The sequence below is a fragment of the Elaeis guineensis genome, chromosome 1, assembly GCF_000442705.2.
Source record: "Elaeis guineensis isolate ETL-2024a chromosome 1, EG11, whole genome shotgun sequence".
Taxonomy (NCBI): Eukaryota; Viridiplantae; Streptophyta; class Magnoliopsida; order Arecales; family Arecaceae; genus Elaeis; species Elaeis guineensis.
In genome coordinates, this window is record NC_025993.2 from 41,473,532 (window position 1) to 41,497,554 (window position 24,023).

The window sequence follows — 24,023 nt, forward strand, 5'->3', positions numbered from 1 at the left end:
GAATATTTATCATGTTTTAAATCATGATTCACTGTTGTACTTTATGTTGTTGGACTAGCTATACATTTTGGCTTATTAGGCCTTCACTACAGCCCAAATAAGCAGCCAGCTGCTTGTTTTAATAAACTTGGTGCCTACCAACATGACGACTATGGCAGCACCCTTCTCCCTCTATCCTTCTTTCTCACAGCATCTTGTTTCTCCCCTTCTCTTCTTTTAGTCATTCTTTCACCTCCAATATTTTATTCTCACTTTTTTCCCCTTAACCTGAATCTGTTACAAGAAGTGCTAGGGGTAGGATAGAAGCTACATTGCAATTGACGATTTATGCAAGCAGTGCTCTAGAAAAATCATGAAAAGAGTTGATGGAAACTGGGATGTAGATCAGATTACATGCGTAAAACAGTAAGGACAGTAGTAAATGAATGAAACACAATGAAATTCTGAAGAACCAAGGGAGTAGCTCCAAAAGTCATTTGAATGTGGATTAAGCAAGAATAATTAGGAAATATATATTGGAGGGTGACTGAACTAGAGTAAGGGCTGTTTGGTTTCCTGCAATCCTGCAAGTAGAAATTCAGTAATTCTGTTTGACATATCTCTCTGGCTTACTTGCAATTACATCTGGAAGAACCTTTTTTCTGTTTGGATGCATGCAACTGATAATGCAAGTGCAAATCTGAATGGAATGATTTTGAATATAGATTTATTAGTAAAAAACCTTCATTGCATTTAAATTGATGCTTTCTCCATCACGAATCCATGATTATTGTGAAGAGACATCTACAATAATCAGCCTTGGACAATTTATTTGTAAAAATGTATGTCTATTCAAATACGAATTGCACGTAAAAAAAAAAATCTGGTCAAAACCACCGGAATATTACAGAATGATCTAAAGAGGGTCGTAGCTTATTCAACTTGCAGTCAATTAGGCTATATGATCTTTGCTTGCAGTGTCTCTAACCATTTGGTAAGCATCTTTCACTTAGTGAATCACGTGTTTTTCAAAGCATTAATCTTCCTGAGGGCAGGTTCGGTGATTCACGTCACGTCGGATGAGCAAGATATACGAAAGATATGGGGGCTTGCCTCCTCATTTCCTTTAACCTATGCCATAATGCTCATGGGCAGCTTATCTCTAATTGGATTTCCTTTTCCACCTGGATTAATTATTGTGTTTGATTGTCTAATGCTAACGTGGTGTGATAACCTTACAATCGATCAGATAAGATTATCTGCTTCAAAAAATAGTGGAAATATCATTTGTATAATGACATCATAATATTTTACTTATTTTTATATTATGCTATATTGTGATAACATAATATACCAGGCCAAGTAACCTGGGCAAGGACTCCCTTAATGTGCTTACCACTAGCGCATCAAGAGCCCCAACACCCAGTTCCACTGGAAAGGCAGTCACAGATCTGAGAAGTTTCTTCAGTTTGGATAGGCTGATTCCACAAACACCTAGCCCCAAGAATCAATTAAACACAGGTGCTAACAATGTCTTAGTATTGCTGATAATATTAATATTTTTTATGTAATATAACTTTGTTCATTTGTACTAAAGTTCATAGTATTTAAATCAATAAAATAATATTATCAAAGATATAAATTATATAAATATATTGTTAATCCTGCACTTATTGTATTATTATGTTCATATATTGTATCCTAAATTGCAGAAGCCCCTGATAGTTGCATTACATATAATGATATGACAGATAACATTAGTAGGTATATTTATTTCACTATAAAATATTTTCATAATACCATTGTGGATTCAAAAATTGATGAAACAGGATGGTACTGTTCTTATGCGAAATTAGCAGCAGTATGGGTGCCGGGATGCTGGAACAGTCTAATACCAGTGCATACCAAATCTACTGATGGTAATGAACCAATCGGACTGGTTGTCACTGACAGGTTTTTATTGTTTTGATGTTTTCAGTTTCTATGTGTGCCATTGGTTTCGATACTGTCATTCTAATGGAAAAATGGTGCAGGGTTTGGCACCAGTATTCAAATCATTTAATACCATATCATACTATAATATAATAATATTGTTATATTAATGATATATTATATTTCATATAATCCTATTATGTTATGTTATGCAATGCTCTGAGCAGTTCAAAGAGTATTGAGAAGTGTGGGGGTTATGACAACAGGTTAGTGGCTGGAAGTGCACTTCCATCTAAATTTAACTATCAGTAGTTTAGCATTAAAGGAACCAAATGTTTCGAGTCAGCTGCTTGCAACTGAAGTGACTCACATGCAAGTAAAAACCTATAGGTGCCTGGTCGCAAGCTCATCACAAATTAACTTGCAGCAAGTCCCATGCAACCAAACAGCCACTAAGAAGTTTCCAGAAAGGATAATGTGATAAATTTGCAGAATGATAATGGTAGGTTTTGATTTGGATAACAGATCATATAACAAGACATTTAATACTAGGAGGTTATTAAAATAGATTAAGAAAAATACAATTTTACCCACTCCTTTAATCAACAATATGTCGATCTCCACAGCATTGCATGAAACCAAAATTTATGGTCAAAATTATAAAATAGGGAGGTCATACAAACAAGAATTAGAACAATAAGAATGATTTCATTCAAGTAATTTGGCTTTATTATGGAAAAATTAATTTTCTTGGAGAGATTTCCTTGAAAACTTGATAGAAAATCACAAACTGACTGATGGAGGGTCTTCAACTGAGTTGGAAAACAAATTTAGAATCTTATAAGGTTCCCCTCTAACTTCTAGAATATGTGTCTCACTGACCCAGCACAAGATTGTCTGTAATAAAGGTGTGCTTGGCTTTCAAGTTAGGACCCTCAAAAGTTGTTTCTGCAATATGCCCAAAAATAAGAGGGCAAAAGGCCTTCAAACCAAAGTCTCATCTGAAGTTGAATCACATAATTCGCCCCCAGTGCACACCTTTTTGTCCTAAGCTTTTGTAGGCAAACACCATCTTCATGCCAACCATTGGATCTCCAGTGGTAGATGAAGACTACCTATGAGCCTTTTCATGATCGGCCCCCGGTGTGTCTCCAGTATCACTGGATAAGGTCCATCATTGTGACGGTTGCATATGTTGGACTAAATTTGAACTCAATCATATTTCTTATTCTTGAGGGTCATAAACCAACAATTGGATTTTGCAATTGATGCACTTTTATAGATCATAAATGACTGAATAAATGATCTATGACACCTTTTAAGCTAGATGTCCCTTGGTTGACAATCAATTAGAATTTCGATATGCATCCATAGCAATTCTTTCAATCTAAGTCTGGCAATTGGTAGGGATCATCCTTTAAGAGAATTACTATTTAACTTATTTTCAAATAAATTAAGCAATTACTTTCAGTAATTCTAAATATATTAATGGGCTGATTAGCATGTCCTTGACTAGCTATAACCTCTCAAAACATAGGATCTCCTAGTGCTTACAACATCTGCAATAATATTAGACATCAAGAAAACATGAGGAAAACTGGTGTTTCTTGAACCGATGACCATAGAATTGAGGCAGATACTAGAGTCAAGAAAAACTTAATTCTTAAAGTATATCATGAATGAGAACAAGGGTTATAATCAAAACACATCTATTTTTTGACCATAGAATTGAGGCAGATACTAGAGTCAAGAAAAACTTAATTCTTAAAGTCTATCATGAATGAGAAGAAGGGTTATAATCAAAACACATATATTTTCTTTTTCTTTTATTTCCTTGCAAATAGTTTTAGCGCTACAAACATAAGCCCATTAACTTGCTCTAAGAAACCTAGCTGTATTCTAAACCAACATCCAGATAAACTAAACTAACCAACAAACCCTTAGACCTAAGTTAAATGCAAGGGGCATTTACAACGCTCGTCCAGCTGTAGCACTTGCATGCTCAATAATGTCCTAGAAATCCTTATTCCATGCTGTTAACACTTCAAAAAGATATATCTTCAAAATCATATATTACGAAGCTGAAAGAAATGTTTGGACGTCAAGTTATGGTCCTTAAAGCTTGCAGCCACAATGTAATCTAAAAATAGTAATTTTAATAAAATAAGGTACAAACCAAAATCCTTATTTGAAAATTAGAAGCAATTTATTCCTCACAGACCAAAGCAACTATGATGAGGCAAATTCAATATCCCATGATATTATAATGACATGCTATAATTAGTCCTGGGAGCAACACATACCTTATGACTATTATCAAAACATTAGAGTATAAAATATGAAGTAACCAGATTCTAATCCAAATAAATATTTAAGTTTCCCTTGCATTAGTATCAGGATAAGAATTGAAAGAATGAAAAATCCCCCATAGCAAATACTCTATTGAGCATGAATTTAAATATATTAAGCTTCTAACCTGATATTCAGCTTCCACTGGAATGCAATCTAGAGAATATGGTTGTTGAAGCCGAGCAATGATTCGATCCTGAATAATGAAAAAAAGATTCTGATAAGTGGTACATCACAAAGTAACTTCAAATATCATCCACTTCAACTGCTGATTATAGGTGGAGATTAATTAGGCCATCTAGGCTTGGCAAGCCTGATGAATTTCCAAAACCATGATGACCAAACTTTCACTTTCAAGTGGTTAAAGGAGAGGTTGAGCCTCATGCATACTGCAGACTCATTGAAATCTAACTCTTCTTTCAGCTTATTGAAGTCTGCATTCTGCATGCATGCATGACATAGGATACCCATGGCCCACACTCCTATCAAGCATAAAATTTTGCAACTTCTCTTACCAGACAAATATGTTTTCCCTGAAAGTAGAGATCACAGTTATAGGGCATAGCTTCAAAATGCAAGCTTAGAGCTAACTAGACAATAAGAATCACAATCATTAAAGATGCAGATGGAAAGCAAAAGCAACAGATGTAAAATGAAGGACAGAAACTAACACCAGGGCTGAATACAACATATGAATTTTCCCCTCTTAAAATGTATCAACAAATTAAAATATTGGCAACATTACTTTTATGCACAATTTGAAAATCCAAAGTGATCATAATGAAGAAGCTCGGAGGTGGTAATACCTTGTTCTGGATAACATCTTTTAGAATAGCAGTGATTCTGGCCAACGACTCACATTTCTTTTCCATTTCACTCACATGGGTCAGATGTGCAACATTTTTATCATCCTGTAATTTGAAAAAATGCATATAAGCAAAAAATAGCTGGATTAAAAAGGATATATTGTTCAAGAAATGTAAGCATCAAAAAAGCATAATTTTACTACAGCACATTCTTATCATCCAAAACAGTCAAAAGAGCATAGATAAGTGGATTTGCTTGATCCAAACAAAAGTTTAAGTGAAATTGGCCAAATAAGCATTAAAAGTTAGAATAATAATATTTCCATCATGAAGCAGCTAGTTCCTGCAAAGCAAGGACATTCATATGGGCAAGCAATTCTAAGTATTTGTTAAGTTCGACTGCTTCAAGTAAAATGCACAATTATTTAAACAAAATAAATGAAAAAAAAAATAGTTGAAATGGAGATGGAGGGGGAAAACGCAACAAATGTAGCCCCACTAAAGTTAATCAACCATATTGATTTTGCTCATGATTGATACATCAAGAACCTAGGAAAAAGAAAAAGAGAGAGCTTACTTTTAAATGAAAGTGATACAGGACCAGTCAAAGAGTTTGAGCTCTACTGTCCAGCTTGATGTTGGACAAAAACAAGAATGAAAAGCTTCAGGGATTTCGGAGACATAGGCAAACAAAGCTGAAAATTTGGTTTGTACGAACATAAAATTACATGTGAATTTGGATGGAAGTGAACTAGAAAAGAGAAAATCACATATTGCTGATCGGATGAATGGAGCTAAAGCATAATTAATTGAATTATAAGGTCTGATTAGGTGACCATGGAGGTCTTATGAAGGAACAAAATCAATATATCAGGCTGCTTTTATGAAGGGACAAAATGACTATTTTCCCAGCTAATACAAACACAAAATCAATATATCAGGCTTGATTTTATAGTCTTTCTTTTAGTATCTTAAATGGATTTTTCAATAGTAAATGTCAAAATCAATGCATAAAAGCAACAGCTAATCTCTGTTTTACTATAATGTCTGCTATTTTGCTACCTTGGTCATATATATTAGTTAATATCTCCAAATATCTTGCTATAATATATATATATATATACTTCCATCCATCTCTAGCATGGAAAACCAACCAAAATCTTGATTTCATATCAAAATAAGTCATCCACTAGAGCAGCCAATATCTTGGCTTTTAAAATCTTGGTAGTGATATAGGATTCTCCCACCCCAAACTATAAACTATAGCTGAAAAAGAACCTATAGGAATCAACCCTCATCTAAACAGGAATTTTGTAAGAAAGGGGGGAGGGGTACAACTGTTGGAAATTATGTCCCAAAGCTAATCGTCAGCCTGTTGACGGTTGTGCTAAACAGTATAAATATATATGAATTAATAAATTAATAAAATTATTATTTGACTTTTTCATCATAAAGTAATGTACATCTTCTTAATGAACTCCAATTGTTATGATAAAGTCCTTAGGACTATCCTAATCGATATAGGAGGATATATCGTTTAATCTTTAAATTTAGTTCACGACCAAATAATACACTATTACTAGGACGATAGCATTTATCGAGTGTAGGTCGTGGTATATCATATGCATTGGTTGTCTTCGTAACCAAGTGGTGTAGAGATACTGGTATGGCATACAAGTGAGATGTAGGAGTACATCTCATTGAACGTGATCAAGTGCTGGGCACTCTGCTATCAAGAGTAGCTCATGAAGGATATGAGTATAAATGTCCCTCCGATCTGAGATCACCACAGTGACTTGCAAGCAACTCACTATGCTTTTGTACCGGACTACTTGAATTTCTAATTCAGTGACAGAAGATTTCTAACTACAGTCAAGTACTTGCGAAGTCGGTATGTGAGTCAAGATGGAATTGACCCCTCCGAATAAGTGGGAGTTAATGCATCAATATGTTTCAATTTAGTAAAACCTTTGACAAGGTAATCCATGTGACGGATTTGAAAGGTTAAGACACAATGTGGTTGGCAAATCGGGGTTGACAGTTAAACTCTAGATCACCTTGAGCATTAGGATCAAAGGGATGAATTATACAGTAACCATATGCCAATAAGTTCATGAATGATGCTATGCAATCTTTCGACCTATCCAGATATTGGATCCCATTGCTAGATGGTTACATTGATTAGTTCAGAAAGTTGTTCCTGTGCTACCGGCTTAGCTTCGAACCTATGGGGTCACACTCAAAAGAAATTTCCGACCGATCATGTGGCTGATCAACGATTGAAAATCATTCTAGGATTTGATCATCAATTCAATTGATGATTAACCTTGCACAAAAGTTATAATAAATTAATTCGCTAATTGTTGGTGAATTATAAGATGATTGATTAGCAATTAGATTGCTAATTAACTCAACTTGATTGAGCATTAAAATTTGGATTAAATCTAATTGAATAGGATTCAATTTGGTTTGACCGATTAGGTTATGAGATGACCTAATCGCTAAGGGTGTTCGATACCTAATTCGAGCTCGATTAATTTCTAATCTAATTAGGATTTAATCAAGACCATTTGCTACCTAATTGAATTAAGCAATCTAATTGGGTCTAACTTAATTTGATTGGGTCAAGAACCTAATTAGAAATGAATACAAACTCGAATTTGAATGGAACAAGAACACCCCATATGCCACCTTTCACTGCGCCCTGCTTTTCTCCATGCATGAAATTGGCTTTCACGTAGAATTTTTTGCACCCAAAAGGTGTGTGACGCCTTCTTCTGATCCTCTTTGGATCAAAATTTGGTTGGTTCAAGTTTGACTTCGAATTGGTTTGAAATCAAGCTTAAATCAAGAGTCCAAGTTTTGTGGAACTCTACCTAGCCGCCGATCAGCCTTCTTTCTCAAGCACAAATGAATTTTTGCGTGATTTTTTTTGCGCCAATCTGAGTTGTGTCACCCTCTTTTTTGAGTCCCTTATGTGTGGATTAAATCTCATTTAAAAAGAAATTCAAATTTGATTTGAATCCATGATAAGATCAAAGGCTGTTTGAAGCTAAACCAGATTATTCAAACTCTACATGGGATGCCACCTTTAAGAAGGACTGGTTTTTGTGCGCCAAACCACTTCAGATTTGGCGTGAGAAAACCTCAGAGAGTGCGTGAGAAATCTAAGAGAGAGGAGTGGGCGTCCATGCGTGAGAAAAAGAAGAAGAAGATCCTCTTTGGGGCGTGAGATCTAGGATGAGGGTTCTAGGGTTTCCTAGTTTCAATTTTGTGAGAGAGAAAAATAAAAAAGGTTTTGTTTTTCTTCTTTCACGCCATGTCCTCGAAAAGCTCTTTCTTCTTATCTGGAGGTGTCCATTTGATCTGAAAAAAGGGATCTCCATCAGCCATCCAGAGCCTTCGTCGCGAGCTAGCACTTCCGAGAAAGACGATCTGTTCGGAGCTTCGAGTGGATTATCTGTAGAGGCCAAACACGCTGTGCGGCTGCTCGACATCAGAAAGGACCTCCTACCACGTGTATCAACAGTAGTGATCATTAACCCGCAATCAAGTAACAGATTCTGAACTCATTGGATCAGATCTAAGCGTTAGATCTGATTCAGGACATCGATACGATCGATGCGGTGTTTTCTTTCAGATCAAATTTTTTTGTGCAATATTTTTGTCATAAATCCTTAAAAAAGTAATTTAGATCTGATCTAAAGCATGTGTAAGAGATTAAATAGTTTAATCTACTACTTTCACTATAAAAATTTTAAAAAATACATGCTTTGAACTACCTGTTTTCCAACAATGGTATCAGAGCTAGGTTTCTTATGACATGAATTTTCTGCATAAATCTGATATTAATCTAATTTTAATTATTTAGATTAGATCTAAATAATTAATTTAAAATCTTAGTGTAGTAATCTGATTGGATAGATCTTCATAGCCATCCGATCATAGGAGAAATCAGGATTTTGCAGCCCTATTTACCCATTCGATGAATCTCCTATGGTGTGTAGAGGTGCTGCGCGGTCTTTTCCATGACAATGAACAACGAAAGAAATTTTAAAACTTTATTTTAGATCTAAAATAATATATCTTAAATCGGAAATTAGGATTGATCATGGGATGATTGTTTGTAAAAATATTTTATAAAACTGAAAACTGTTTTCAAACACCGAACCCGAACCCATGTCAGCCCAAAACTTAATTGAGAAGTAAGCGATCTAGATTTAAGAATCAAATATCTAAGGCATCAATTTCATAATTCATGAATTAATGGGTTAGCTCGAGTCAAATCTATTTAACTGAATTAGACCTAGAGTTAGAAATCATTGATAATGGACTATATTAGTAAGTGATCGAATCTAATTAAAAGTTGATTCTGATTGGGTCAATTTCTTCTCTTGATCAATTTTCAATAGTTGTAGTTGGTCGGATCTATATCTTTGATTAGATCAATTTTCAATAGTTGTAGTTGGTCGGATCTATATCTTTGATTGGGTCTATTTCTTCTCTTGATCATTTTCAATAGTTGTAGTTGGTCGGATCTATATCTTTGATTAGACCAAGATGGATCTTGATCGCAGCTTCGTGGTCGAACCTAAGTCTATAAGTTGATCAAATTGAAACTGGTTAACCAGTTGGTGTCTAAGATAAGTTTGACAGTCTTGATCGGTGGTCACTAATTGGGAGCTACTCGCATAGATTGAGTTTATGACGAGTTAATGGCATATCCCTCCCACCGATCTCACTTACCTGGACAACATGGTCAATCATATTTTAATTAGATCACTTAATGATGGGACTTGACCCATACTAACTAGAAAATCAGTATGACTGATTTAGGTGCTCCTAGTTCAACTTATCTTGAGTCTTCATCATAACTTGATGAAGTCAGTGAAAAAATTTATGACTCGTTGGGTGAATCAGATTAAACCAAATCTTCTTTGATATGATTTAGTGAAGTCAGTGGGAAGATTAAGAATAACCGATCGAGTCTATTCTCATCTATCAATTCAATTAATTAAATCCTCTAAAATTATTAGGTCCCTAAAAATAAAATAATTATGGAGATAACTAGATCATAGCCTCCCATTAAGTTGGATAATAATGGGTCTAATAATTGGATGATCATTGGACGACCCAAAAGCCTGGTGCTCATCTGCTATTAGAATTATCATTCATAATATGACGACTCGATCGAGTCTCTCTTATAGGTGATAAAAGGAATATGCCCTACAAGCCAATCGAAATTTGTATTTTGATGGATTTTTCTTGTAATCTTCCAGACTCATGTATTGACTCTTTATAAATAATAAAAGATATTTTTTCATCATATGCTGCATCTTACTTTTGTAATGATTATGATGAACTCCATAAATCAGGATAATAGATTTAGGGTTGTGATGAGATCATACCTAGAAGACCTAAAATCCTAAAAATCTTGATTTAGAATATTCCTAGTCATAAGAGCATTGAGTAGGGGATCAATATTTCGGATAGACTAGCACTTCTTATGTATGCTCGATGGAGAGGGTGGCTAATCTCATAAGCTACTTTGTGAGACACTAATACAAGAAAGTGGGTGTTCATTAGAGAATGAGTTTACTGAATTGATCCGACTTAAGAAACATCTTATGAAATTTACTTATCCGTCAAAAGATATTTTCTTATAGTGGGAGTTGTGCATGTAATCCTTTGACCTGAGACTACCATAGAACCTTGTATATATGAATTCATATTTTGGTTCATATTCATTCATGACTTAGTCATGTACGGGGTGTTCTGGATATGGTAGAATGTGTATGGAGGTTGTGAGTAGGTCAATATAGAATCGATCACTCCTGGTAAGAGAAGATCGCATCCTACTTACTCCGATCGATTGATGATTCAGGAAGCCTTTGATCAAAGCAGAATGAAAATTAGAAAGAATTTCTAATGTTTCATTAATCGAATCATCATTTAAAATCGAGAAAAATATGAATATGATATTGGATTTGACATCATTCCATATCCAGGGTCATATTCGGAGTGCAGGAAGATCGCAGGATCAAATTGCACGGTAACTTTCTACTAAAGGGTATTTTTGATATTTCCATCAAAATTTCATATCTTTTAGGTAGACATAATATGTAGCTAGACGTCAATCTTATCTTGTAGGTTTGATCGAATTGAAGAGTTTAATTCGATCGCCAAATTAGAAAGAGTTCTAATTATTGAAATCCAGTTAGTTCGATTGAATCTAGATCGGTTAGATTAAATTCTAATCAAATCAGATCGATTGGCACTTGGATCCACTGCTGGTTAGATATGGAACCTAATGGATCACACATAAAGAAAATTGATCAGGGATCTAATTGGATTAGAACATGTTTGCAAAATAGATATGCTAGCATATGTTGCAAAAACTAGTTTTCTGTTTCGAATCGGATTCAAAATTGATTCCAGATTGGGCTAATTAAAGCTAAATTAATTCAAACCAATTTTGGATTTGAGTTGGTTCAGCCCTTGGCTGTATGTACGAAAAATTTGGAGCCAAAAAACTAGATCCCCACGCATCAAGAATTTTTCTTACGCGTGGGTGCAGTCTTTGTGCGCAGAAACAATTTTCGCGTCCTATGAGATGGGACGCCCCTTCCTCGAACTTATCCAATGTTCCACAATGAAAAAAAAATTTCGGTGATTCTTGACTTAATTTTGAGCGCAAGGAATCCTTCTGAGGTTAAAACACCTTCTAGTTTAATCGTGGAAATTGGTTGAAGCTGAAAATCCTGCCAATCTGATCCATACGCCTAACCAAGAGTCCAACTTGTGAAGGACTCTAATCTATGTGTCATGCCTCATCTTATTTTCAGATTTTTTTCACGCCATCAGCAAGTTAGCGCCTCAATTTTGGGCCATTGGATGGACAAAAGTCGTCGATGGATGGTGGAGAAAAATTGCGCCAAGGGAAGCTACGCGACGCATCGGAGAAACATCGAGAAAAATACTCCGAAGAGTCCTTCTGCACGAAGCATCTCTTGAATTTTTTTCTGATGAATACCATGTGTCAAAACCTTTCAGATGGGCATGAGAATTCATCAGGGGGCGTGAGATTTTCTGATGGGTGCGAGATGGCGCGTGGAGGGGGCACGAATCATTCCCGAAGGCACCCCGTCGCTAACTATTTAAAGAGGACTGCGTCGGAGATTTGATTCATTCAGAAAAATTGCTCTTATCTCTTCTTTCTTACACACTCTCCCTATTATCCAATTAGTCTCTTTCTTCTCTTGTTAGGACAAGTCCAAAAATAGTAAGGACAAGTCCGATTTTAGGACAAGAGCCTAGGAAGAGAATTAAGGAAGACAAGGAAAGAAGAAAGGTAGGGATAAGAAGGCTAGGAGAAAAAGACGAGGGTCTTAAGGTCCTGATGCCTGAAAAAATTCTCAGAATGAGAATTTTGGAGGAGGAATCATTTCAAGGAGTTGGTGTCCTGATCATAACCCTATGTGGATCGCCGTTGGAGGGCGAACACTTGGGCACCTGGTGGAGGTTCCGTCGGAATTTGGATTAAGCGCTGCAGGTATTCTTCTATATCTTGAATTTAATTTTGAATATATGTTGTATATGATTGTTAATCATCAAGGAGATGCTGGTTTATGAGTTTAATATTTAGGATTTCATTATTTAAATTTTGAAATCCATTATGTTTTCACTGTGCATGTCCATCTTGAAACCCTACAGGTGATCAGGATGATCGATCAAAGCCGGATCTGATCATTTGTGGTTTGATTCCTGAGTATGATCATATTAATGGTTGGATCTAACCAGATCTTTCAGTAGAGGCCAAAGCCTACTGTTAGGACCCTAAGGCAAAATCAATTACTAAAAATTGTTTGTTAAAATAATTGGTTAAGAATCTACTCATAGATGTACGTGGGTGAGCCGGCCAATGTCGGACTCATGTGCAACTGTGTGGATTCTAATATCCGCTAAGGAATTAGGATAATTCCTCGAATTGGAGATAGAAACTATCGATTTGTTTAAAACAATGGGAGAACCTTTAGACTAAAGTCCATATCTTTAGGCTTAATCGATTCATAGACTAATTAGGTTTTGATTTTCTTTTTGCAGTTATGGCCATCAATTTGTCACTCCGATCACTACTAGACAGTGATAAATTGAGAAGACCCAATTTCGATAGCTGGTATCGAAAATTGAAGATAGTCCTGAAGCACGAGCGGATCTTGTACGTGCTGACAGATCCGACACCTGAGGAGCCCGCTCCTAACGCTCGTAGTGCAGTTTGAGACACTTGAAGTGGCTCAATGACCGCACCACGGTGCGTTGTATTATGCGAGCGGCTATGAATGATGAGTTCAGTCACAAATTTGAGGAAGCTCAGCCAGAAAAAATGCTTAAAGTGTTGAACGATTCTTTTGGTACTTCCGACGACGTTGAGCGACACAAGACCAGTTATGCTGTTTTTAATGTCAGGATGAGGGAGGGGGCATCAGTAACCGATCATGTATTGTACATGATCAAACAAATTGAGCGCCTCAGCAAGCTCGGCTTTTCCTTGCACGAGCGGCTTGGGAAAGATGCGATTCTAAATGCCCTATCGAAGTCCTACTTGCCGTTTCTCAGTCATTATCGAATGACGAAGTCTGTAGTAAATTATCAAGATCTGTTGGGCTTGCTACAGACTTTTGAGACAGTTCACCAGCTCCATAAGGAGATGGTGAATGTAATGGAAGCATCTTCTTCAGGCAGGCATCATCCTCCTAAGAAAGGGAGGAAGAAGAAGAAAAACACACTGCCAAGTGCGAGGGGTCAGATTGTGAAGTCCAAGTCCGATCAGAGTCAGGCAGAGTGCTTCTACTGTAGGAAGCAGGGTCATTGAAAGAGGAACTGTCCTCAATACATTGCTTCTCTTGATCCGAACAGGCCGAATAAGAAGAAGCAATCAGTTGCTAGGTAAGGTAATTATATGATAACTCCTTACAACTTCTCAATTTGTGATACAATGATCTGAGTATTGGATACTGATAGTCCTATTAACATTTGCAATTCGTTGCAGGGACTTTAGATCAGTAAGAGATTTGAAGATGGCGAGAGATTCCTGAACATTGGAGATGGAAGATCAGTTCCAGTTCTAGCTTTAGGAATCATCAAACTTATATTCAATTCTCATATTATTGTTCTTAGTGATTGTCATTATTGTCCTAGTTTCTTATTGAATGTAATTTCTATAGGCTTCTGGTTAAAGAAAATTATGAAATTTCAATTAAGAAAAATTTTTGTGATATCATTTTGAATGGTATTACTGTAATGCACAGACAATTGAACAATAGAATTTATATTGTATCACGGCCTAGTGTAATGTACACATCGAGAAAATGCCCTAGGATAGATGATGTCTCGGATGGCTACTTTTGGCACTATAGGCTAGATCATATTAACAAGAACAGGATGAACAGATTAATCTGAGAGGAAATCCTTAAGGACAATGATTGTGAATCATTGCCAACCTGTTAATCTTGTCTACTTGGAAAGATGATCAAACCATCTTTTACTAAAAAAGATGAACGAACCAGTGATGTTCTAGGTCTCGTACATACTGATGTATGTGGACCGATGAGTACAAGTGCAAAAGGAGGACATCAACACTTCATTACATTCACAGACGATCTATCTAGATATGGATATGTCTACTTGATGAAAAATAAGTCAGAATCGTTTGAAATATTCAAACGATTCCATAGTGAGATAAAAAAACAAACTGAAAAGAGCATTAAAACTCTTCGATCTGATCGAGGAGGTAAATATCTTTCTGATGAATTTCTGACATATCTAGAAGAAAATGAGATTCTCTCACAATGAACTCCTTCTGGAATACCACAGCATAATGGTGTCTCAGAAAGGAAGAATCGAACCTTATTGGACATAGTTTGGTCCATGATAAGATTTTCGAGTCTGTCAATCTCATTTTGGGGTTATATGCTCGAGTCAGCTTGTTATGTACTTAATAGGATTCCAAGTAAGTCGGCGAATAAAACACCATATGAGATATGGACTGGACATAAATCAGTACTCTCACATCTTAGGGTTTGGAGGTGTCCGACTTATGTCAGATGTTTTAAAACAGACAAACTAGGACCTAGGTCTGACAAGGATATCTTCATAAGGTATCCTAAAGAAATCAAGAGATATTACTTCTATCTTGCTAATGAACAGAAAGTATTCGTGAGCAATAAAGCATACTTTTTATAAAAAAATTCTTTAATGAAGGAATTGGTGCTTTTAAAATCGAGCTTGATAAAGTTCGATGGATAGAAGAACCAACACAATCTAGTGAACCTCCAAAACCCGTTAAGATGCACCATTAAAGAGATCCGATAGAGTATCGCACCCATCGGACAGATACTACGATTTCTTAATCCGAAATGGAGATCCTGTTGAACTCAATGAGAACAACGTGGATCCGATCTCCTACATAGATGCAATACAGAGGTCTGACTCCGATAAGTGGCTAGAAACCATGAAATCCGAAATGGAGTCTATGAAGATCAATGATGTGTGGACATTAGTTGATCCATCTGAAGAGATAAAACCCATAGGGTGTAAGTGGATCTTCAAGAGAAAGAGAGGTGCAAATGGAAAGATGGAAACTTATAAAGTCCGTTTGGTTGCCAAGGAGTATCGTCAACATTATGGTGTTGATTATGATGAGACGTTCTCCTCTGTGGCAATACTGAAGTCCATTCGTATCATGCTTGCGATAACTGCACATCTGGACTATGAAATCTGTCAAATAGATGTGAAAATAGCTTTTCTTAATGGTGAACTGAAAGAAGAGATGTATATAATACAATCTGAAGGTTTCATATCCACAGACGAGTCTAAGGTATGCAAGCTTCAAAAATTCATTTATGGATTGAAGCAAGCAAGTAGGAGTTGGAACATATATTTTGATAAAGTGATCAGAATGTATAGCTTCGTTAGGAACGGAGAAGAATCCTACATATATAAATGGATTAACAATTCTGTGATAGTATTTCTTGTTCTGTATATAGATGACATTCTCTTAATCAAGAATAACATTCCTGCATTACAAGAAATAAAGGTATAGCTATCATCTCAATTCTCCATGAAGGACTTGAGAGAAGCATCCTACATCCTTGGGATGAAGATCTATAGAGATAGATCAAAGAGGATGCTTGGATTGTCCCAGTCCACATACATCCACACTGTGCTGAAATGGTTCAGTATGAAAAATTTCAAAAAGAGCTATCTCCCGATAGGCCATGAATTACTCTCTCAAAGAAGGATTGTCCGACAACTCCTTGAGAGAGAGTGTATGAGCAGGATTCCATATGCTTCAGCAGTGAGTTCCATAATGTATGCTATGATATGTACAAGATCAGACATGGCATACTCACTAATAGTAGTGAGCAGATACCAATCTGATCTAGGAGAAAACCACTGGAAGGTTGTAAAAATCATCCTTAAGTATTTGAGAAATATTAAGGACCAGTGGCTTGTTTATGGAGAATCCGACTTAAAATTTATAAGATTTACAGACTCCAGTTTTCAGTCGGATCATGACAATAGCAAGAGCATGTCGGGTTATATCTATACCCTCAACAGTGGAGCTACCTACTGAAAAAATTTCAAGCAGCACACTGTGGCCGACTCTATTTGCAAGACGGAATCATCGCAGCATCCAATGCTGCAAAAAAAGCTGTGTGGTTACGGAAGTCCATCGACGAGCTCGGAGTCGCACCCTCCCTCGATAGTCTTGTTTTATTGTATTGGGACAACACTGGTGTCGTTGCTCAAGCAAAGGAACAGAAGTCACATCAGCGCACCAAACATATTCTGCACCACTACCACCTGATCATGGATCGAGGTGACGTCGAGCTTCAGAAGATCGACGAAAAGAAAAATCTAGCCGATCCATTTACTAAAGCCCTCATTATCAAAGAGTTCGAAGACCATCAACTGAAGATGCGTATAGGATACTGTACTGATTGACTTTAGGCCAAGTGAGAGTTGTTGGGAATTGTGTCCCAGAGTCAATCATCAGTCTGTTAACGATTGTGCTAAATAATGTAAATGTATATGAATTGATAAATTAATAAAATTGTTATTTGACTTTTTTATCATAAAGTAATGTATATCTTCTTAATAAACTCCAATTATTGTAATGGAGTCTTTAGAACTATCCTAATCGATATAGGAGAATATATTGTTTAGTCCTTAAATTTAGTTCACGACTAAATGATACGTTATTACTAGGACAATAGCATTTATCGAGTGTAGGTCGTTGTGTATCATATGTGTTAGTTGTCCTTGTAACCAAGTGATATGGAAACACTGGTATAGCATACAAGTGAGATGTAGGAGTACATCTCATTGAACGTGACCAACTGCTGGGCACTCTGCTATTAAGAATAGCTCGCGAAGGATATGTATATAAATGTCCCTCCGATCTGAGATCACCACGATGACTTGCAAGCAACTCACTGTGCTTTGGTGCCGGATTACTTGAATTTCTAATTCAGTGACGGAAGATTTCTGGATACAGTCAAGTACTTGCGAAATCGATGTGTGAGTCAAGATAGAATTGACCCCTCCGAAATCGATGTGTGACACCTTCTTCTGATCCTCTTTGGATTGAGTTTTGGTTGGTTCAAGTTTGACTTCGAATTAGTTTGAAATCAAGCTTAAATCAAGAGTCCAAGTTTTGTGGGACTCTACCTAGCCATCAACCAGCCTTTTTTCTCACACGCAAACTAATTTTTGCGTGATGTTTTTTGCGCCAATTTGAGTTGTGTCGCCCTCCTTTTTGAGTCCCTTATGTGTGGATTAAATCTGATTTAAAAAGAAATTCAAATTTGATTTTAATCCATGATAAAATCAAAGGCTGTTTGAAGCTGAACCAGATTATCCAAACTCTACATGAGACGCCACCTTTAAGAAGGACTAATTTTTGTGCGCCAAACCACTTCAGATTTGGCATGAGAAAACCTCAGAGAGTGCGTAAGAAATCTAAGAGAGAGGGGTGGGCGTCCGTACGTGAGAACAAGAGGAAGAAGATCCTCTTTGGGGGCATGAGATCTAGGGTGGGGTTTCTAAGGTTTTCTAGTTCCAATTTTGTAAGAGAGAAAAATAAAAAAGATTTTGTTTTTCTTCTTCCATGCCATCTCCTCCTTAAAAAGCTCTTTCTTCTGATCTGGAAGTGTCCGTTTGATCTGAAGAAAGGGGTCTCCATCAGCCATCCAAAGCATTCATCGCGAGCTAGCACTCTCGGGAAAGATGATCTGTTCGGGACTTCGAGTGGATTACTTGTAGAGGCCGAACACGCTATGCGGCTGCTCGGCATCAAAAAGAACCTCCTACCACGTGTATCAGCAGCGGTGATCATCGACCCACGATTAGCTAATGGGTTCTGAACTCATCAGATCAGATCTAAGCGTTAGATCTAATTCAGGAGATTGATACGATCTATGCAGTATTTTCTTTCAGATCAAATTTTTTTTTGTGCAATATTTTCATGTCACAGATCTTTAGGAAGTTAGTTTAGATCTGATCTAAAGTACGTGTAAAAAATTAAATAGTTTAATCTACTGCTTCCGCTATAAAAATTTAAAAAAATACATACTTTGAACCAAAGTTTGCCATACCATGCCGAACCGACCGGTACACCCCATCTCGTACCGGACCGGCGGAGAACCGACACGATTCGGCCGGTAAAATCGGTATACCGGCGGTACCAAAGAATAAAGAATAGAAAGTGAGAAAGAGAGAGAGAGGGGAGGGAAGGGAGGGAGGTGGGAGCCGCAGGAGGCCGGCTACGGCCGTCGGAGGGCTTCCGAGCCCCGTATCACCCGATAAGGCTTTCAAGAGAGCAAAAAAGAGAGAGAGCGCTCGGAGGGGGGCGGGGAACCTACCGGACAAACGATGCCTCCGTTGCGAGGCTCCCGGTGGCCGACGAGTCGACGCCGACGGCCTGAGGGCGGTCGAGCGGGCGGAGCCCCTCCGCGACTCTGCCCCCTTCTTCTTTTTCGAAACAGACGACGTCTGTTTCGATTTTTTCTTTTTTTTTATTTTAAACTTATGAAGTCGGCAACTGGATTGCCGACTTAAGAATTTTTTTTTAAAAAAAACAAAAATCGTGAAGCCGACAAATCGTTTGCCGACTTCACTTAAAACCATGTTTTTAAAAAAATTTGCGAAACAGGGGCGATGCCCCTGTTTCATGCCTGCGGCGCCGCGCGCGTGGACGGCGCCCTTCGACGGCCACAGCGGCCAGTCGGAGGCCGTCCGGCGGCCCCGCCGGCTCCTTCCCCTCCCTCTTTTTTTTTTCTTCCTCTTTCTCTCTCTCTATTTCTCTCAATTTCTGTCTTTTTTCTTCCGATTCAGGTCGTCGGTTCGGTACGGTATGAAACCATACCGAATCGTACCGCCGGCCAGCCGAAACGGCCGGCGGTACCAATTCAGCAAACCTTGCTTTGAACCATCTGTTTCCCTACAGCAACTCACCCAAAAATACTTGATAATGCATTTGAAAATCAAATTAAAATATATAGTATCTATTTACCCATATATAGAAAAACATTGGCCAGAAATAAGGAAACATAGCACACCTTCCCTTCAAATTGACATCCCAATCGAAAGAACAAGGAAAACTTCACCAATAAGTAACTATCAAACAATATAAAGTTGTCAGTTACTGACATGATCTCCCGCACTATTCATTCAATCCAAGTTGTGAAACCTGTACTTGATGTTGCACTCTTTAAGTTAGTATACTGAAATATGACTACTTTAGAAAAAGACTTTGGGCTACATACTAACGGCAACGCAAGATATGCCACTAGAAATTTAAAAAGACAAATCTCATTTGAAACAGAAAACATGTGGAATCTTTTTAAATAATAAGAAATAAAGCATTGCTACGGCAATATCTCTAGTGTTGGTATTAGCACGTGAAAGACAAAAGGAACAGCAACAGATCTCCATAGAGTAGATTTGAGCTAAAAGAGCACAAGCAATTATTTCACCTTTCGTCCTTGAAGTTCCACTTGCAAATTGGCAATGTCTCTCTGTACTGAAGTAAGCTCTCTTAAAACCCTTACCAAGTCATCACTTTTGTCACCACCAAAGGAGCTAGACATGCTTTCTTGATCTTCCTATGACATGCACAATATTGAAAATTGGATCAAATGATGCCAAGGAACATAGTTAGAAAAGAAATTGCATGTCCCAAAGAATAACAAGATATAGTAAACAAGATATACGAGAAACAAATTTTTCTATTAAAAGAAAAGCTAGACAACACTCAGAAGACTGAATATTACATTAAATATTATATGAGGCTGAAGGACATCTTTTAAAGAGACAATTTCAAGCTAAAAAAAATCAGTACATTGAATTGAATGCATGCTTAAAACATATCGAATTAAAGAATGGATCATGCATGACACTCTGTGTTTGGGCAAGGACAATGAAGTGCTTAACCACATCTAGTCATTATCTCCTACCAGAAAGTGAAGTACTACTTACAATACATCTAGAGAAATTTAGGAATCTCCCACTAAATAGAAGAAGAAAAGGAAACAAAGGGCATCCTCTAGCAGATGGGAAACTCCAAACCTTTAAGTTCCACGTAATTATGGAACTTAAATCCAAGCAGAAAAACCCATACAAACATGATCACCCTAACAGCTACAATCAAGTCAACTGACGTGAAAACTCCAAATCCCCTATGCGAAACAATATAAAAACTAAAATTTAATGAACTTAAAACAAAAATTAAAACAACAAATTCACATGAATGCACAATTAGATAGAAATGATAAAAATATTTTTTTTTTCCTTTTGGAGTTTTGGCAATCCAAAGGTGTTAGAATTTTGAATTTCATCCACTTCATTTGTTCAAAGAGATTAATACTTCCAAAAACCGTGAATCTTCGAAAGAGATTCAAATCTGGCATCGGGTTACACAAAATTGGAGGAATCCATCTGCCTGCCGAAGTACACGAATTGGATGTACCGAAGTTAACGATGAAAGGATCGAGTTTAGAAGAAGAAAAGGACCAAGATCTACAGAAGGGGATTGAAAAAGAATCTAAGAAGGGAGGAGGGAGGAGATTTGGGACCTGGAGGGGAGGGATGGAGAAGCCGAGATCGGAAGCGATGGAGAGGGCTTCGGCCATGCCTCCAAGGCGCTTCGGAGGCTTCTTCGCGGCCCAGCCCGCGTCGCCGGAGACCGACATTGGGATTCCCGAAGCGAACTGGACGAGGGGGGAAGGATTGCGGAGAATGGCAGAGGAGAATGGGGCGAGGGGCTGCGACGCCGGCCAGAGTTTAAAAATGCGAATTCAAAATAGGCTAGTAAAATTGTACCCCAAAAAAAAAAGCGCTGGTAAATTACTGTTTGATGGATGGCCATGATATTATCAATCAAGATTATTAGTGAAATAGATTTGATTAGTACACTCTCCATTATGATATTCGTGTACTGTATGTGAAAGAGCTTAACAACCAAAATTTTTAGAAAAAAAAAAAGCACAAACCCATGTGGTCTTTATCTTTAAAAAATTAATCACAAAATGGCAAGCGTACCGGGCTTTCAGATGTACATGCTGTAGACTTTAATTTTAAGGCTCAACTAACCCAAAAAGGGAAAATAGAACAGCAAAAGACTTGATCCATGGTTTTTATGGTCAATATGCTCGTCATGTGTAAATATTACTAAGATTAGCCTTATGTGTTAGATTTGTTTTGTCCGAGATGAAAAATCGAGAGGATTAAAAGGACACCAAACTATGCTAAGAGCACAACTAATTTCAGCTCCTAAGATAGCAATAGATGGACCAAAATTGGGGAAAAGAGAATTAAGAATTTGGATGTTGATTTTGCTATTTATTAATTAAAAATTTGGTCAAGATTTAAGTTAATAAAAATAAAACAATAAAAAATAGGGCATTATCCCATAGAGTATTAATTTATATTAGTTGAGATAGTGATTGTTGGTATATTAAATATCCGATATTTATACATGTGCTAGTCTCTATAAACAAAGATATGAGTCCACAAAAGAAGGACCACTTCACTCTTTTTGACCTTTTTTGCTTGAGGTATTGATCAAGCACTCGTTGATGGATGTAGGATGTTTTGGGAAAGTTAAAAGCATAAAAGTGAATATAATTAGTGCATGAGTACCATTATGTTGTCCAGGTGCAATGTGGTGGCACCATGTTCGCCTGCTTGAATATTAGAATTTGGATTATATGCCTAGTATTCCACTTGGTATTGTTTGAAGATGAGTAGCTTCATTTGCTCAATTCAATTTATCATGAGATATTGAAAATGCATTGTTTTTATATTAGTGTAGATATTTAATCTTTTCTTTCTATAGTTTTATTATTATAGTCATTATGCAACAACCCAAAATCCGACTCAAAAAGATCAATCGGAAGATATTATTTGGATTCCCTACTTCTATACAAATATCTTAGTTCTATCCAATGCATAGCCAATACGGACCTAAATACACACTTGCATAAATTCTCACATACTCCCTTCATTTAAGCTTTGGCATCCTTACCAAGCTAAGGGCCTAATCCATTTTTAATCACAAGTATCACAATTGGTTAGTGGTCATCCCTACTAAGCTTGTGCTTCAGTGTCCTTTAGTCCACAGGGCCAAAGCCGCTCAGCTCTAATACCATTTGTAATAACCAAGATCTCATCCAGAATGACTAGTTAGAAAGTACTATTTAGATTTTTTGATGCTTTATAGATACTGAAGCTCTATCTATTGCATAGCTACAAGGTACTATTTAGGTTTTTTGGTCCCTTATAAATGTCTAAGCTCTATCTAGTGTGTAGCCAATATGGGCCTAAACACATGCCGGCATGGATTTTCACATCTTAGGTCACTTCTTTTTGAGAGCAAAATAAAAGAGCATGGGGGGCGGAGATCGAGCCATATTAAGATTTTTTTATCATTTTATATTAATAAATAAATAAGATATCTTAGTCAATTTGTGCACATAATCAAATTGGGATAGATGATGACCTATCCTTACCAAACTACCATTTTGTTCAACTTGTTAAATAGAATTAGATGAGGCTTGTAAATCATCCAACCATCTACGTGGAAATGAGTTGTCAAGATTTCTGAAGATCTACCTTTATAATACTATCATAGTCCTCTTCTTAATATATAACTAGATATTAAAACCTGTGTGATGTACGGGGTAACAAAAAAAGAGGAGAGTATATGAAAGAAAAATTATATATTTTGTTAAAGCTAAACAGAATAATAATTGAAACTAATTAATTGGTCTAATATTAAAAATAATTAATAAATAATTCTTTCTCCTAATGATTAATATAAATTTTTTTATTAAATTATAATAAATTATAATAAACACTCAGAATGTCACTTGTCAAACTGTCAGAATACCACTTATCAAAAGATCACCAACATGTTCGTTCCTATTAAATTATAATAAATCATACTAAATACTCAGAATGCCACTTGTCAAACACTCAGAATACCATTCGTTAAAAGATCACCAATTTGATCCTTCCTTTTATATATTATATTAGATACAACTAGCCCCCTATGGTAGTACAGTGGACACATAATCCTCGACTCCAACTTGAATTATGACTCTATCTACCATAACTTATTTAATTCCAACTATATCATAAAGAATTTTTATTGACCCAAGAACTGATTTTAATGATTACAAATATTTGAGAGGATACTAATGATTATATATCTTAGTAGTTGTTTGAAAACTTGTTTTAGGAAAGCCCAATAAATTTAAGCAAATAAGGATGCATAGAGAAGATCAAAGATTTAAGTTTTCTAAGTTAAAGATAAGAGTGATAGTTTTCAGGAGCTTCAAAGGTATTCAAAGATGACTTAAAAAGGATAGGAGGAAATTTCATGATATTTGGAGA

The 24,023-nt window shown here is 36.6% G+C and overlaps 1 protein-coding gene across 1 annotated transcript in view; it reads right to left on the reverse strand.

Annotated features, from left to right (window-relative positions):
- The window catches only part of LOC105032979 (AUGMIN subunit 2), a 44,989-nt gene extending 23,558 nt beyond the window's left edge, over positions 1-21,431 (reverse strand). Inside the window, exons 1-4 of the mRNA XM_010907585.3 lie at positions 21,203-21,431; positions 20,105-20,233; positions 5,067-5,171; positions 4,388-4,456 (exon numbers count right to left, since the gene is read on the reverse strand). Of these exons, the coding sequence (XP_010905887.1) occupies positions 4,388-4,456; positions 5,067-5,171; positions 20,105-20,233; positions 21,203-21,319 (420 nt within the window). The 5' untranslated portion in view covers positions 21,320-21,431. The remainder of the gene's footprint in view (positions 1-4,387; positions 4,457-5,066; positions 5,172-20,104; positions 20,234-21,202) is intronic.
- Positions 21,432-24,023: the final 2,592 nt, after the last annotated feature.